The 18,472-nt window shown below is 34.5% G+C and overlaps 2 protein-coding genes across 5 annotated transcripts; both read right to left on the bottom strand.

Moving 5' to 3' along the window:
• Nucleotides 1-371: 371 nt before the first annotated feature.
• Nucleotides 372-6,640, bottom strand: LOC121228291 (uncharacterized). Of its 4 annotated transcripts, none has more exons than XM_041111728.1 (14): nucleotides 6,260-6,640; nucleotides 5,166-5,239; nucleotides 4,959-5,033; nucleotides 4,365-4,440; nucleotides 3,973-4,037; nucleotides 3,479-3,580; nucleotides 3,201-3,290; nucleotides 3,042-3,116; nucleotides 2,900-2,932; nucleotides 2,716-2,796; nucleotides 2,388-2,447; nucleotides 1,565-1,639; nucleotides 1,243-1,287; nucleotides 372-783 (listed from the first exon to the last, which is right to left on the bottom strand). In XM_041111728.1, the coding sequence occupies exons 1-14, from the start codon at nucleotides 6,300-6,302 to the stop codon at nucleotides 646-648; spliced, it is 1,032 nt and encodes a 343-aa protein (XP_040967662.1). In that variant the 5' UTR covers nucleotides 6,303-6,640; the 3' UTR covers nucleotides 372-645. The 4 variants fall into 4 exon arrangements, with proteins under 4 accessions (XP_040967662.1, XP_040967663.1, XP_040967664.1 ...); XM_041111730.1 differs by having other exon boundaries at nucleotides 643-783; nucleotides 1,201-1,287; nucleotides 6,260-6,582; XM_041111729.1 differs by lacking the exon at nucleotides 1,243-1,287 and having other exon boundaries at nucleotides 6,260-6,583.
• Nucleotides 6,641-8,300: 1,660 nt separating this feature from the next.
• Nucleotides 8,301-18,459, bottom strand: LOC121228292 (dehydrogenase/reductase SDR family member FEY). The gene is made up of 6 exons (XM_041111732.1): nucleotides 17,971-18,459; nucleotides 17,744-17,880; nucleotides 16,787-16,888; nucleotides 15,749-15,841; nucleotides 9,159-9,231; nucleotides 8,301-8,871 (listed from the first exon to the last, which is right to left on the bottom strand). The coding sequence occupies exons 1-6, from the start codon at nucleotides 18,389-18,391 to the stop codon at nucleotides 8,609-8,611; spliced, it is 1,089 nt and encodes a 362-aa protein (XP_040967666.1). The 5' UTR covers nucleotides 18,392-18,459; the 3' UTR covers nucleotides 8,301-8,608.
• Nucleotides 18,460-18,472: the final 13 nt, after the last annotated feature.

Below are 18,472 nucleotides of genomic sequence, written 5' to 3' on the forward strand. Positions count from 1 at the left end.
GGCATTTCACTTAATGAAATGAGTTAGATCCTTTAAAACTTTAAATTTAAACTACATATAAACTTTGACCCAATATGCGTTATCGTCAATTTTAATTTTATAAAATTTTATACAAATATTTTAAATTTAATTCAATTTTCACAAACCACTAACATTATCAAATTATCATCATTTCTTTAAATATGAAAATAAATATATTTGTTCATTTCTTTAAATATGTACAATTGAATAAAATCAAAATTTCATATATATATATAAACCATAATTCAAGTTTCAAAGTATATAATTGCACCAAATCAAAATTTAAATATCAAATTGCATATTAAACCAAAATTCATGTATAAATTCGATATTTATCTCTAAATAAAATAAAAATTCAAAATTTTAGCATTTATTTAAGCCTAACTTATAATCTCTACAAAATTCAGTAACCACTACAATTTAACTTTAAAATTTGGCCTTAAAATTGCAGGTCGAGTCCTTCAAGGTTTTAAAATTTTTGGGTCTGAGTCATTGGAGGTTTTAAAATTTTCAAGTTGGTTTGAAGGGCAAGAGTCTTTTAAGACAACCTAAGACCTACCCAAAAAAAAAAAGGCCATCTCTATAAACATAAAATTGTAATTAAGTAGACACTTAAGATCTTTACTATTGTTGTCCACTCGATCCTCCCATTGGTGCATTTGTTGCGCTGCGAGTCCTTGTCAGAACAGAAAACAAACCACTCAGACCAGAAAACACTGTCCCGTTGTTGCCAACATTATTGGCACTTGATTCACCTAATTCCTGAAAAACCAGATATGTAATGTAACCATTGAAACCATAAAAGATACGATAAAAATACCATGAAAGGTCTTGTACTAGAAGTCAGATTCTATTTCTACTCTTTATTTAAAGAATAGGTAAATTAATCTATGTACGTTAAATCAAAAAGCAAATCAATTATTTCGGTTAAAAATTTCATCTATTTGTACTGTTTTAACCAGACATTACTGACGAAATAACTAAATCGTGGTACATGGTGTGCCATATGTATCTCATATTAATATACAGAGACAAATTTTTAATAGTAAAAATGAATAAAATTTTTAACAAAAGATCAATTTGCTCTTTGATCTAACCACAGGAACTACTTTGTCTTTTTTAATAGATGAGACAAAATATAATTCAACTCTTTCTACAGGGCCTCCATGATACTTTTACCTAAATGATACACTTGAGAGCAACAAGCAAAAAGGGGAAAACCTTAAGGCCTGAGGCAGAGATTACATGTTTAGGAGATCTCCGAACCTGTCAAAAGTCAAATAAAAGGATTTACTCGGAGAAAACGCTACCTTGAGTCTGAATGTCGAATATAATAAGTTCACTTTCCTTTTTCTAATTTTCCATGTATATGGAAGATCACATCTTCGTATTCATCTCCGAAAATGTTTCAAACAGTGCTAAACATGAAGAAAACCGAAATGTTTGAAGAACATAGATTCTGAAGACTGATTTAGCTTAACTACTTCAGTAATTTTCTGTTCTATTAATTCTAATAATTCAGGACTCTGTAAAGTCAACTAACCTTGGGAGTTCCATTAGAAGAACCAGAAGATGGAGACGGCGGTTCTACCGGTAAAATGGGAGGCAAAGACCCACTCTGCTTAAAACACAAAGAAAAAGACTTGTTAAAAAAGAATCGGCGGTTTCAACAACCAGGTTAGCACGAAGAGAATTTCAACATCATTCAAATAAACCGGACATGGAAAATAAGCAATGCATTGCATTCAATGTCAAATATCCATAAGATTTCTCATTCGCATGGCTGAGATTGACCAGCCCATATTTGGTTGAGCAAATTTGAAACAAACAAAGGCCAAAGCACAATATTTGATGGCATCTAGATAATGAAAAAACTCTAAAAAGGTCCAAACATAACAGCCGCTAAAGATATCATAAAGGCCCTTGTACCGAGAGTCAGATTGTATTTTGTCTCCTCTACTCTAAAAATGAATAAATTAGTCCTTGTACATTAGATCAAAGAGCAAACTAATCCTCTTGCTAAAATTTCATCCATTTCTACAATTAAAAACTGGTTCCTATATGTCAAAATAAGATACATGTGCCACATGTAACTATTTAGCTATTCGGTCAGCCACGCCAGTTATGGATAAAATTCTTAGAAATGACCAATTTGCTTTTTAATCTAATGTACAGGGACTACTTTGCTCATTTTTTTTAGTAAAGGGGTAGAATACAATCTGACTCTTAGTAGAAAGGCTTTTATGGTACTTTTACTCATAACAGCCTTGAAATTCTATCCTTAAAATACATGTTCCACAGTCCAAGTGTTCTTCCATTAGTTAATCATTCATCACACCATACATCAAAAAGAGAAGGAATCTGACCCTTGATGGTGTTTTCGTTGGGGCTTCAAGAGCTGGCCTGGAAGAGTTAGCTGGTAAAGCCTGCAAGAGTGAAATAACACTCAGCATGAAGAAACACGAGCATAGGAACCAAGCTGAAAGAAAACGTCTAAAATACATGGATCTAAAAAACAAAACAGTAAAACAATGATAGTAATCAACAGTGATCCAAAAGAAGAATCATCATCTGCTCTTACGGTTTTTGTTAGTGTTTAAGGACACCACAATCTTGACAAATAGATACCAATGAAACACAGATAAATAGATAACATACTATTAATTGCAGATCAGATACATAACATAAACAAACCTGAGTATGATCAGTGGGTCTATTTTGTTCTATGGTCTGGGCATAATCACACAACCAGTTGACTCCTTCATTTGTCATATCCTATGAAGATGATAGAAAACCACAGAAATTAACAAAAGCAATGACAATACTCATGAATCACGTTTATATTGCACCGTATGTTTTTGTTTAAAGTAAGAATTACCTGCTTCCCTTCTATCCTTTTTATCTTACTTTCCTGAGCATCGACACCAATAAAAAGAGAGAGAGTGGGTCGACTTAGTTTCACATCTAGAAAGTATAAAATAACCACAATACAGCAAAATCAAGTCTTCAAAAATGCTTACCAGAGTTTGAACTACATATCGAACGGATTGAACATTAGTGTTGAGCTTCTTTGATTGATCTTGTAGTAGAGTAACCTATACAATTCAATCAATTTTCAGTGAATAACAACGAAACCTCCTATAGATGAAACTTGCTACGAATACAACCTTACATCTCACCTCTTCATGTGTTGTAGCAGTAATATCTGCAATTTCATGTAGACGATTATCCACACCCTCAATTCTTGAGGATAGTTGCCGTTTGGTAGCCTAGAAGGGGACGAGAAAAAAATTAAAAAGGAAAGAGCCAGAGGAGATTTCAGTCAATTTACTAGGAAAAACATTGACATACATATGGAAACCAAAATCATGTAACTTGGTACTTGAAATCTTCATATACTGTGGCCATTCATGGATTTAGGTAATGTACGAACAAATTTAGTAAAAGAAAGACTTGCCGAGATTGACGAGTAAACACTCTCAAGCTGCTTAGCTATGGCATCACGTGCATCAGATAAACTACGCCTCGTTGCAAACATCATATTGGGAAGTCTCCAGCCCTGAAACCATTCAAGGAATATAACTTATAGCCAAGAGTAAAGATGCATATTTTAAGCAAAGAAACACACAAGAAATGACGTATAGCAGGTACATATATATTCAGAACAATAGTATAGGAACTCAATTGATCCATTTAATAGAAGAGGGACTAATTTGATCAGGTCCCTATTATAATAGATCGACCTCCGAGGTATATTCACCCATATATATAACAAGCAAACAAACTGAAAGCATAGAACAGGATTCTTGAACTTGGCAAAACTATCTACCACGGCCATTGAGAAAATGCAAATGTGCCAGAATTTTTTATCACAGAATTCAACCATCTTATCAGTTTGCTCCACAATAACCTACACACATAAATACACTATAAAGAATAAAAGTTCATTACCTTCCACCAAACGTAGCCATATCCAACAACGACAACAACAATGATTATGCTGTATTTACTAGTACCTGCATGTAACAAAAACATTCCCCAAAATAAAGCTCAGGAACTGGATAGTGTTGACTATAATTGATCAATATTGAAAGTTATAATTTCTCTTAAAAAATTAAGAATAGTAAGAAAACAGTATTTTCTTTTAAGTGTCAGAAGCTGATTATGAAAAGGGATACTCATTAATTTCTCATTCAAAAGGAACTATGGATCCATAGTAGTTGTGCATATTGCATAAAAGGATGACAGAATAAAATTTGGAAAAGTTTTGTTAAAAATTCTAGTTAGAATGAGTGTCATCGACATTTTCCCTTCAAACGTCAAAGGATGGAAACAATCATAACCTGTTCCTTGTCCGGTAACAATTGTAATTGGTCTATTTGATGCCAAGATTTGCAGTTCCTGCCTTAGGCTGTTAACCTGTAAATGAAAACAAGTTAAAACAAGATATAACCATACAAATTTAAATACTAAAGCAAGGATCAGAATAATAGGGAGTCATCATCACTGAAATGACAAGCATACAGAATTAATAACAAGAAGTATCATGAATGCTTAACGTTATCAATGATATATTCCTCAAGAAAGTAATAAAAGCATGAAAATACGTATAAATAAATATAAAACTTTATCCGCTAGCAGCATTGCCATGCAGCCACCATATTAAAATGTCATGATAAAACAGAGGTAATATCATTATTTGCAATCAACAATACCTGAAGATCACAAATACCTTTTCAACCATAAATTATTTAGTCAAGGATCTATCCATAAAGAAAAACAAGAGATAACTTCATAAAAAGCATTTCCATCATATTTCAATCATTTCAATTACCAAGCAAAACAATCAAACAAGCAAAAATAGCTCCAAATATCAGAAACAACAATAATCAGAATATTATTCACCACTCATAATGGAAATAGGAGATCATACAGACCTGAGCCACCAAATAGTCATTTCGCGGCTTGTTTGACGGAGTGGAATCATCATGCTTAAGTTGCCGAAAAGCAATCTGCAGCAGAAGACAAATTATCACCAAGTTAGGCAGAAAGTAAGAGGCTTCATAATCTAAAACTTACATATTTTAAGGAAAACAAAAAAACATCTTTAGTTTTAAGTCATGGCTAGAAAAATGGAAAATCACCTTGAAAGCACCAGAGACAAAATCAGAAACACCTGACATGCGTCCTTCTTTCGCAAGAATTGAACCAACAATACCTAAAAGACAAACAATAGATAATTTAAGTAGAAGGATAGTGAAATTCTTAGCTACCTCACTCCTCTAAAAGGGAGTACACATTAAAGTAATAACATCTTCAACCCCAAATATGGAGTACCCTACTTTCATGCAATTCACATGGTTCAACAAGCAAATGATATATCACGATCAAACTAATACAAAAAGAGGAACTTTTAGTTCTCGGATTTATTTTAGGCTATTCTATTTTGGAAGTCCAACAGCTATCTTAGAGCCCACCAGCCACAACATTTATACAAAGGATTACCTATGGGAAAATATTGAAACCATAGAAGTTCTAATTTTTAATGCCAAATGTCATGTTAACAAGAGGCAAAACCAAATTGGTAACTACATTACTCCTCCAAAGGGGAATACATATGAACAAATTATGTTTGAACATAGTCATCAATGCTATGATTCTTCTAATCGATTCATCCATTTAGAACCTGAAAAGATGCAAGCTCTGTCTAAGTTAGACTTCAAAATAGAACTCTGCTCCACAATCAGATTACTAAGTGATTGTTTTAAGGACATTCCATGTTGATACTGTACATGCTTACAATTCCATCGAATATCACTCAAGCCCACTAGCCTTTCAATTTATTTCTATCCTTCATATTTTGTAACAATTCCCATCAAGTGGATCACCTTCAGCTAAAACAAAAATCAAGATTCCATCTTTGCAATCCAATTCTTATATCCCAGCACCACAGCTATAATCCAGGTCCCAGTGCTAATACGGAATCATAAACTATAATCAATTACATCCATAGCACCAAAACTAGCACGCATTCCCTAAAGCTTCCCCAATCAATCCAAGTACTAAAAAACATTAATCCAAAAAAAAACTAAACCCTAATCCAAATCCGAGGTTTATCTAAAACCCTAAATTTACTTTCAACTAAACCAATCGATTCTCAAAAAACCCAAACAATAACCGATTCGTAAGTAAAAAGAAAATTAAAAAAAAATTGAAGAAGACCGATGATTGAACAGACCTGCACCAACGATGATAGATAACTTGCCAAGAGGAAGAGCCATTGCCAAATACGGTTTGGACCGTATATTTGTACGTTTGTGAGCGTATATACTGGGACAGTAGATAAAACAAACTACTGCTAGAGTACCATGAATCAAAAATTGCAGAACAATAAACGAATTTGGGTTTTTTAAAAATAATATATTAATTGGTATTTTCCATTGATTTATGGTTTTTTTTTTCGATTGCTTTATGGTTTGATTTTGAGGAATCGCTGAGAAAATTTATAGAAGACTATGGAGCTTAGATTACTTGGTTAGCATTTAGCACCGTAAAAGAACCCCCGTCGTCGGGTATTAGTTACCTACTAAACTATTTACTTTGTTGGTTAATTTGCCATAAGGGTCCTTGAATTTTTTTATATTAGTAAGCCATTAAACTATTTAGTATTTACTTAATTTTGTTGGTTAATTTCTCATAAAAGTCCTTTAGTTTTTTTATATCGCGAAAGTTAAAAAATCAATGGATAAACTACACCAAGGTCACTAAACTATTAGTAAACTTATGTTTTGGTCACTCAAATTCAAAGAGTTACAAAATGGTCACTAAACTATTCGAAAGTTTTTATTTAACCCACCATGCTATTAAGTTTCTTTTAAAAAGAGTTCGACTAGTGAGATTTAAATGATGATTTGATGATTGGTATGATGGATTAATACCCATTGAATTCAATGAGTAGAAGAACATACCTTAAATCTAAGTCGATCTGACGGTTAATGTCGAAGATTAGAGAAAAAAGTTGTTGGATTTTAGTTCACAGATTCATTACGTTCAAAGTTGTTTTATGAATAAAAAAATGAATTGTAAAAGAGAAGCGAAAAGAAACTTTAAATTTTGTATAGGTGATGCAAACAGATAATTTAAACTTATTAATAGTTTAACGAACTTGGATGTAATTTACCCTAAATCAATTGTCAATACTGTAGGTTCGGCTCGAAGTCACGTATCAATTCATTTTATTTTCCAAATAACAATAAATTAATAAATTTTTATATTAATATTTTCTATTTTAAATTTAAAAAAATAAAAATATTTTTATTTTTTTATTTGAAATCTGAGCTAATTTAGGTTATGTGCATTTTTCTTTTTTAAATTGCATCCCAATCCAACTCGACCCAACATAATATATTTATGCTCACAAGCCTTTTTTTTTACTTTAAATAAAAAAAGTTCAATTTAATTTTATACCAGAAATAGAATAAAAATAAAAATAAAAATATCATAGAAGTATTTATACTAGAAATAGAATTGCATTTTTCCTCTTTATTAAAAAAATATGTAAATTAGTTTATGTATGTTAGATCAAAGAACAAATTGCTCCTTCTATTAAAAATCTCATCCATTTTTACTGTTGAAAACTAGTCGACGTGCACGTGGCACGTCACATGTAACTATTTGATTATTCCATCAGCTACACTAGTTTTGAATAATAGAAATAAATGAAAATTTTAACAAAAAGTATTAATTTGCTCATTAATCTCTAATTTACTAATTTTCTAAGTAAAGAGAACAAAATATAATCCGACTTCCAGCACAAATCCACTACTATTCTTTTACTTAAAAAGCTTTCAATAAAATGATTTCTAACCCGAAATCCCCCACCGCTAGTATATCAAAGAACCAAATTTTATGTACAAGAGTAGCACAAAAAGGTTAAAATATACTATAAAGTCCCTGTGCTTTTTACATATTTAGAATTTAATCCTTCTACTTTTGTTTGAAAGAATTTAGTCATTATACTTTTCAGATTTAAAAATACAAATCCAATTGTTTGCACAACTAAAATTATTTGTGTTAAATTCAAGTTCATTACATTTTTTTACATCACTATTAGGTGAGTTTCTTTCAATTCAAAATGTCATACCAGATGATTTTAATAGTGTTAACAATTGAATTTGAATTTAAATTTTAAATTTTAAAAAATAGAAGGATTAAATTTCTAAAAATTAAATTAAATTTCTAAAAATAAAAGTAAAGATACTAAATTCCGAGTATAAGAATAGTATGAAGCATGAGGCATATGAACTATATTAGCAAAAGCCAAAATTAGAATCAAAAACAGCCGGAGATTGCTTCAACTTGTCACATTAGGAGAATATCTATATCTATATCTCTATATATATAATGTTACATCCAAGGTTCAACTGAATCCCAGCTGAAACAGTCCACCGTATTTGGAACACTTCACCGGAGCATATACCCTCATGAGAGCAAGGATGGTACCCCGAAAATGGCACCAAATGAAACAATGGACGTTCAGAATAGAGTTCAAAACATGTAGAAAACCTATCTTCTTTTTATGTGAAAACTAATCCTTTCGAGTGCCATATCGACATCTAACTTCCTTACCTTCGATGAGTCTCTCCACGGCATCTGAAGGGAGGCCGATCATCTCCAATGTCTTCTCCCACACTTTGAATGAAGTCTCGACACTATGCGCTTCTTTAGAAGGATTTGTAGGATGACAACCTTGGGAAATGAATGAACAAACAGGCCACTCGTCGATTTTCAACGACTCATAATACTCCGAAATCTGAGGATCTGTTGCTGCGAAAAGAGCACTCCTAGAACCTACATTGATATTTAATGATGGCAAAAATTAGCTCCCAATTCCCCTTATCCACTGGCATATGGCAATTCCTCTTAGTTTCTTATAGATGCATGACATCATGGACCAAGAATGTATTTGGAAAACAAAAATAAAAAAGAAATTGAAAATAACAAGCCTAAAACATTACTTTGACATGATAATTATTTATGTGATGATGATAGCTATGCTTCACAAAAACAATGTGCTACATTCATTAATAGAAACTAATTAAGAAAACACAATTGAACTAATCTTTGCAAAAACTTACCCTCTTGAGGGCTGAATACAAAATAGGGTATTAGATGATAAGCAGCTTGAACGATTCTGGGTAGATCCCGAGCCTGCACTTAAACATAGAATATCGAATAAGATCACTATTTTCAATGACAGACACATAAAGAAGATGAGCAGCAAACAATAATAGATACCATTTATCTATAGACTTTTCATTTTCCCTTCAATACCCTTGTATAACACTTGTGTCCGACACATATTCAGACATGTGATCTACATAGATGACATGTTGGTAAATAAACAAAATAACATGTGTCCTTTGACTGAAAGAAACTTCAAGAAAATGGCTAAATTTTAAACTTCAGCTATTGCAAAACATGACAGTTAAACATCTTCAATCCAAAGAGACATCACACTATAACTTGCAAGAGAATTAATGTTGAACATAAAGTTTCAACAAAACTAGTAAAGAAACCATTCATTTCAAATACTTTTCGACGAGTAAATATCGTGTATGAGCATCAAGTTATTAGACCTTCTTAAGGAAGCTTTGCCTTCAGCATGGTCAATAAGCAAAATTTTCAAAGGAATCCTAATCCTGATATAAGATTTTAAGAATATGATGGAAGGCTATTTGATTTTCATATTTGTATACATATATTTTGTTGTTCCAATAGGGTCGGAAGCGTGTAAATTATTGTACTAAAAAATCACACAAAGTTCAATTCCCAGGGAAGAGAGATGGATCACATGGATCTCTTAAATACCAAGTCTTTCCTTAGTCAGAATATCCCTTCTATAGTAATTTAATAGCACAATTAAATACTACTATTATACCCTCAAATATTGAAAGAAAAATAGGACAAGAAAGAACACAAGAGTTTTAACGAGGTTCGGTAAATTATACCTACGTCCTCAGGCACTAACACCAGATGATAACTTTACTATCTTCAAAATATTACAAACAAATAGAATTCCTTGAGAATTCTCAAATGGGAGAAGAGAGAAAACTAAGAGAGAAAAATTGGTTGGGATGAATTGAAATGAGAAATGAGAAGGCCTATTTATAATTGAGGTTTAAGGACCAAACAATAAATAGCCCATTATCTCAAGGACCAAAAAAAAATTATCCCATGCCACTTTTTCAAAGACAACTTTAGGGTGCTAAACTTGCACCACTTTGTATTGTTTGCCATTAATGTTGTCTCCCATTAATGTTAACAATCTCCACCTTGAAGATTTGATTAGGATAATCACATCTTCACACACTTCCTTCAACTCCCCAAATTCGATAAAGCTATCTTTTGTAGTGCCTACAAATGCACTCTCGAGCGCCATACACCTGAAGGTGCTCAAATTCTCAGGATGTTAATCAAGTTCAACCAATGATTAAACTTGATTGTTGTTACCACCTTGGTCATCATATCTGCGGGATTATCTGCTGTTGGAACCTTCTGAAGTAGAATTTTTCCTTTTTCAAAGACTTCCCGCACAAAGTGATATCTTACGTCGATATGTTTGGTTCTTGAATGATAGACTTGATTTTTCGCTAAATGAATAGCGCTCTGACTGTCACAATATAAACTTATGTGACTTTGAACAACTCCTAAGTCTTTCAACAATCCATTAAGCCAAATAGCCTCCTTAACAGCTTCTGTAACTGCCATATATTCTGCCTCTGTAGTAGACACAGCTACTGTAGACTGTAAGGTAGACTTCCAACTCACTGGGGCTTTCGCAAGAGTAAACAGATACCCCGTAGTTGAACGACGTTTATCTAAATCACCAGCAAAGTCGGAATCAACATATCCAACTACAAACTGACCAAGTGCTTCATCCTGTTCAAAAATTAAACTAACATCTACGATTTCTCGAAGATACCGTAGAATCCATTTCACAGCTTGCCAATGTTCTTTTCCAGGATCATGCATATACCTGCTCACAATTCCAACAACTTGTGAAATGTCAGGCCGCGTACACACCATCGCATACATCAAACTCCCAACTGCATTAGCATATGGGACTTTTGCCATATATTCTCTTTCTTTTTCAGTTTTCGGAGATAATTGAGCACTAAGTTTCAAATGAGAAGCAAGTGGGGTACTTACATGTTTTGTGTTTTCATTTACACCAAAACATTGTAATACCTTTTTCAGATATTGCTTCTGATTCAAACAAAGCTTGCCTCTCTGTCTATCTCTACTTATCTCCATGCCGAGAATCTTCTTGGCCTCACCTAGATCTTTCATCTCAAACTCTTGATTCAACTGAGCCTTCAGCTTATCTATTTCTTTTTGGCTCTTCGAAGCGATTAACATATCATCAACATACAAGAGTAGATAAATGAAAGATCCGTCATGCAGCTTCTGCAAATACACACAATTGTCATATTTGCTTCTTGTGTACTTCTGCCTTCTCATAAAGCTATCAAATCGCTTGTACCACTGCCTCGGGGATTGCTTCAATCCATATAGCGATTTGTTCAGCTTACAAACCCAATTTCTACCATCAGCATCTGTGTATCCTTTGGGCTGAGTCATATAGATCTCCTCTTCTAACTCACCATGCAAGAAAGCCGTCTTAACATCAAGTTGAGCTAGCTCCAAATTCAACTGTGCTACCAAGGCCAACAAAATTCTAATGGAGGAATGCTTCACAACAGGGGAAAATACATCATTGTAGTCAATTCCCTCCTTCTGAGCGTAGCCTTTAGCTACCAATCTTGCCTTGTAGCGAATATCCTTCTTGCTAGGAGATCCATCTTTCTTTGCGAATACCCACTTGCATCCGATTGCCCTTTTACCTTTCGGTAATTGCGCCAACTCCCAAGTATTGTTCTTCCGGAGAGACTGCATTTCTTCATCCATGGCGCTTTTCCATTAATCACTTTCTAAGCTTTGCATTGCTTCTTGATAAGTGATAGGAATATCATCAACAACGGGAAGGGCGTAGGCCACCATATCAGTAAATCGAGTAGGTTTACGAATTTCTCTCCGTGGCCTTGCAACTGCAACTGGTTCTGGTGTACTTAGTGGTTCTTGGGTCAGAACCTCTTCAACCTCTAATTCCTCCATTGTGGCTGGAGAATTAGACTTATTAACTGGGCAAATCCCCATCTGCTCAAACTCCACCTGTTTTGGAGTACACTCCACCTGCTGTGGAGTATTGCTCGTCTGAATATCTTTATTTGCTACCTTTTTCAATGTGGCAGATTCATCAAAGGTAACATCTCTGCTACAGATCATTTTCTTTATGCTTAAGCACCAAAGACGAAATCCCTTCACTCCAGAAGTGATTCCCATAAAGAGAGCTTTCTTTGCCCTCGGATCTAACTTTGACTCCTTCACATGGTAATATGCAGTGGTTCCAAACACATGTAAGGAATCATAATCTGTAGCCGGTTTTCCAGACCATACCTCCATAGAAGTTTTTCTTTCTAATGCAGATGATGGCAAACGATTAACAAGATGGCCAGCGTATGTCACAGCCTCAGCCCAAAATTGCTTGCCCAACCCAGCATTGGACAACATACATCGAACTTTCTCCAGCAATGTTCGATTCATACGCTCTGCCAATCCATTCTGCTGTGGTGTATCCCTAACTGTGAAGTGTCGAACAATACCATACTCTTGGCACACATCGAAGAACGGATCACTTTTATATTCCCCTCCATTGTCCGTCCTAAGCCGCTTGATTTTCTTGCCAGTCTGGTTTCCGATCATAGTTTTCCATTTAAGAAAAACTCTAACCACTTCATTCTTAGTTCTCATGGTATACACCCAAACTCTTCTGGAAAAGTCATCAACAAAAGTAACAAAGTAGTGTTTTCCTCCCAATGAAGGTGTCTTGGAAGGCCCCCACACATCTGAGTGAACATATTCCAAAATACCTTTTGTATTATGGATAGCAGTACCGAATTTCACTCTCTTTTGCTTTCCCAGAACACAATGCTCGCAAAATTTTAATTTGTAAGCCTTTGCACCTTTCAACAATCCTTGTTTTGCCAGAATTTGCAAGGATTTTTCGCTAGCATGTCCCAACTTCATATGCCACAACTATATTGAGTCCAATTCTTTATTGCCAGAAGCTGCAGCGACTGCTCCAATAACTGTACTACCTTGGTAGTAATACAAGTTATTTTTCCTGATGCCCTTCAATATCACAAGTGCGCCAGATGTCACTTTCAAAACCCCATATCTCATAGTAACAACTGAACCATTGGATTCCAGGGCTCCCAATGAGATGAGATTTTTCTTCAAACTGGGCACGTACCGAACATCAGTCAGAACTCTGGTTGATCCATCTTTATTCTTTAATTGGATTGAACCTATCCCAACAGTTTTACAGGCATTGTCATTGCCCATATAAACAACTCCTCCATTTAGTTCTACTAAATCAGAGAACCACTCCCGGTTAGGGGACATATGATAGGTACAACCCGAATCCAATATCCACTCATCTGAATGGAACGACGATGATGATGCAACCAGTGATAGTTCAGAGTCACTGGTATCATGCTTTGCAACACAAGCATCTACAGCAGCTTTTCCCTTATTCTTCAGCTTTGGACAATTTTTCTTCCAATGGTCTTTCTCATAACAAAAAGCACATTCATCTTTCCCGAGTCTGGACTTTGACTTTGATCTCCCCTTTTGAGTTTTCTTCCGAGTGTATGAACGACCTCGGACTACTAAAGCTTCTGTATCTCTGATTGAGTTTTTCTATTTGTCCTTCTTTCTCTGTTCATAACTGTATAAGGCCACACAGACTTCGCTCAGAGATATATCACTCCTGCCATGAAGTAGAGTAGTTTCTAGGAACTCAAACTCCTCAGGAAGTGACCCCAACAGCATCAAAGCCAAATCTTCATCTTTGAATGTCTCATCCATATTCAACAAATCAGTGACTAACTGGTTAAATTTGGTGATGTGATCATTCATTGTGGTACTTGGGACGTAAGTGAAGCGAAACAGTCTTTTCTTCAAGTGGAGCTTATTTTGACTGTTTTTCTTGAAAAAATTTTCTTCAAGTGCCACCCACAACTTATTTGCAGAAGTCTCCTTTGAAAAAGCATACCTCTGCTCTCGAGAAAGGCATGATCGAATTGTGCCACATGCCAACCGATTGATCGCCTTCCAATCTTTCTCCTGTACATCATCTGGTTTCTCTTCATCAATGGCAATGTCTAGACCCTGCTGAAAAAGGGCATCTAGAACCTCACTTTGCCACATACCAAAATGGCCCGTGCCATCAAAGATCTCCACGGCAATCTTGCATTTACAATTGTCGGTCTTGTCCACATGGACGATGTTGAAGCTCCTACACCGACCGTTTTCTCCATAATCTTTCAATATACCTAAGGAAATCTTTTCTGATGTGGAAGATCAGTTTAAACTGCAACCACAGAGCATACTACGATTAACCTTCGGCTCTTGATACCACTTGTTGTTCTAATAGGGTCGGAAGCGTGTAAATTATTGTACTAAAAAATCACACAAAGTTCAATTCCCAGGGAAGAGAGGTGGATCACATGGATCTCTTAAATACCAAGTCTTTCCTTAGTCAGAATATCCCTTCTATAGTAATTTAATAGAACAATTAAATACTACTATTATACCCTCAAATATTGAAAGAAAAATAGGACAAGAAAGAACACAAGAGTTTTAACGAGGTTCGGTAAATTATACCTACGTCCTCAGGCACTAACACCAGATGATAACTTTACTATCTTCAAAATATTACAAACAAATAGAATTCCTTGAGAATTCTCAAATGGGAGAAGAGAGAAAACTAAGAGAGAAAGATTGGTTGGGATGAATTGAAATGAGAAATGAGAAGGCCTATTTATAGTTGAGGTTTAAGGACCAAACAATAAATAGTCCATTATCTCAAGGACCAAAAAAAAATTATCCCATGCCACTTTTTCAAAGTCAACTTTAGGGTGCTAAACTTGCACCACTTTGTATTGTTTGCCATTAATGTTGTCTCCCATTAATGTTAACATATGTTGCATGCATTCAAAAGGGATATAATTTTTTTTTGCATATATCTATGTTTTTCCCCTACAATTACGAAATCCTTTCTTCTGAAACAGCAGAAAAGTTGGTTCATCTTCTAAAACAGTGAACATACAAATTTTGGTAAAAGTATCATGGAGGCCGTTGTATTAGTAGTTAGATTGCATTTTGTCCCCTCTACTCAAAAAATGGCAAATTAGTCCTTGTACGTTAGATAAAAAAGCAAATTGGTCTTTTTTATTAAAAAATTCATTCATTTGTACTATTAAAAACTGGTGCGATTGACAGTAAAACCAAACAGTGACACGTGGTGTACCATGTGTACCTGATGTTGACGTACAATGACCAGTTTTTAACAGTAGAAATGGATGGAATTTTTAACAAAAGGACTAATTTGCCCATTCATTGAGTAGAAGGGACACAATGCAATCCAACTCCTAGTACAGGGATTTCCATGGTACTTTTACCACAAATTTTGTATTGTTATATTTTACATTGAAGAAGACAAGAAGGAATAATCTCTGAATGGAAATATGTAATTATAAACATTCAAGTAATGACCCTTCTAATAAAAGATGGAGAAACTGAAATGCTCTTATATACTTACAACATTTGTGTGGACAATTCCAGGTGATACACACATAACGTTAACACCAGATTCAACAGGTAGCCGTTTGTGGAGGACACTGCTAAACATAACCTGCAAGCCAAGGCACAAGTTTCATAAGCCATTGTTAGTGTAATATATTTTACTTTACATCTTGATTATATCCAACTTCTTTATTTCTTGATGATCAGTTACTACAACAGGATGAAAAAATGCATGAATAAAATCGAAAAAGTCACAGGTTGATTGTTAATGACCTTTATAGGCTCGCTAAATAAACAACATGTGAATGTAGGTAAGTTGAACTTGTTTATGTTCACAAACAAGCTTGATAAAGTGTTCGTTGAAGAGCAAAGTTAAAGGCTTAACAATAACTTATCATTCATCAAGTTATTAAATTTTAACTTCAATATCTTCTTCCACAAATGAAATTACGATTTAACATCTTTGTTATCGAAAAGCAGGATAACATAGATTGAAATTCATCTTGTAGTAAACTATTGTTGCAGAGTTGCTTTTTACATGCACACAAAACACAGACACGCAAAAGATAAATCCAGAAACATGAGCACAAGAAGATATCCACTTCTTAAGCCGAAATCTCATATTAGATGGCAACAAGAACAGGAAATTGCTGTTGTAGATATAAATCCATCCCTTAGACCTAAAGCACTCACCTTTGTTCTGAGGGAATCATAAATGAGTCCACACCTAGGATCCATATTATCTGTTAGAAGCCATCTTTAGCAAATGACAGTGTTGAAGTCAGTTTTTCAGTTAAAAGTCCACTATAATGTCGCTTGTGTCTAGTTAAATGCTCAATTAACTCAACCAAACTGAGTCCAAATGCCTAAAGTTAGCTTGACAGTTAAATTGTCCCATGTAAGCTATGTTTAATCATGTGAAAAGCAATACAAGGTAAACTGCCATTCTGTGTCCATAGGTGAAACCGAAGATATGATGCAAAAAAACCATAACTCAATGAAAATTTAAAGCCAACTAACTGTTAAAAGGAATTGAAATGACTTCTTATTATACCTGTGCTAGCTTGCTGTTAGTATATCCCAACAGGCTTGAGTATTTTCTTTTCCCAGAAACAGTGTTCATGTCTTCTGTATCAACGAAGCCAACATAATGCATCTGCAGAAGGGAAAATCAAATACATAATCAAAACATAGCTATTTGCATTTTTGAAAACAGTGATGACAATACCAACAATGAACGCTATGTTAACTAGCAGTAGAGTAGTATTAGTCTGTGGCACCTACCATATAAAGAAAGCAAAAATGGTAAAATTCAAACTTCCTACTACCGCCAAATCAAACACTCACCAAAACAAAACAAAATCTCGAAAACATAATGCTCATCAAAATCATATCGTCATTGAATCAAAAGTTACAAAACCAATCTCAGAAACATGAGGCTCAACAACTGCATAGGTAATTGAAGACCCTTCGAAGGTTACATCTTTGATTCTCGTTATACCAAATGCAATGAAACACAATGCATAAAGTTTAGTGAATTCCCTAACACTACTATTTCACTTACCATCTCCTACCTATCCATTCCAATAAGCCAACATAACAACCAATACTTTTCACCAGCAAAAGTGATAGTTACAACTTACAACCGTATCAACAGTTACCATCAGAATCAATCATTACAAGCACCAGGGGAGGCTGGCAGGGGTGGCCCCTAAAAATGATAAAATTTTAATTTAATTCTTTAAAAATTGTAAAGATATAAGCTAATATAACGATGAAATTGCATTTTAGCTCTCATAAAAATACATAACTCGGCTTAACTCAACCCAAACTAACTATCCTACACATGATATACAAAGGTGGTACTCAAACTTGAGCTCTCAAGCCGGAATCGAACTTGAGCTCTCAAAATTCCCTTTGCATTAAGCCAAGGCCTCATTGGTGATACATGAAAGCAATTGTTACTAGTAACTATGCAAATGCTTAATCTTTTAATCCGAATGGAACTCACAACAGAATTGACATTAATAATTCGACCTGTAGACCCTTTAATAAGTGATGGCAAAAGCAATACAGAGAGCAATGCTGGAGCTAGATGATTCACTTGCAAATGTTCCTCAAACCCATCCTTTGAAAACTTCTGGGTTTCTGCAAATAAACAAGTTTAAAATACAAATCACTATTTTGGGGTTCAAACAAATAGCTTAAATTAAACATTAACAAAATAAAAAAACGAACCTCCAATTGAAAAAATCCCAGCATTATTAATAAGAACATGTAATGGTTTTAGACGAGCATTCCATGTATTAGCAAAACCAACAACAGAATCCAATGATAAAAGATCAAGTTCCATAACCTCAACATTCAAAAGTATCCCTGCCCAAGAACTACACCATTGATCAATCAATTCATTAGCTGTTTTTCGGTTCCTCACTGCCATTACAACATGTGCCCCTGCTTCAGCCAATTGTCGTGCTATGTCCTTACCGATACCACTCGTAGTGCCGGTTACGATGCATGTGAGGTCGTTTAATGGCGGTAATTCTAATGGGTTTTGTAAGTGACTCGTTTTTGTTCTTTGAAAAAGTAGCTCGTAGGTTACGTGCATCCATCCTATTAACCATTCGATCCAACCCAGAGCTTGTTTCTTCTTCACCATTAATACTCTATAAATTATTCTTCTTTTTTCGTTTTTAAATCTGTGTTTGTGATATGTAAAGATTTTGAGGAAGCTTTGCTC

The sequence above is a fragment of the Gossypium hirsutum genome, chromosome A04 (genome assembly GCF_007990345.1).
Source record: "Gossypium hirsutum isolate 1008001.06 chromosome A04, Gossypium_hirsutum_v2.1, whole genome shotgun sequence".
Classification (NCBI taxonomy): domain Eukaryota; kingdom Viridiplantae; phylum Streptophyta; class Magnoliopsida; order Malvales; family Malvaceae; genus Gossypium; species Gossypium hirsutum.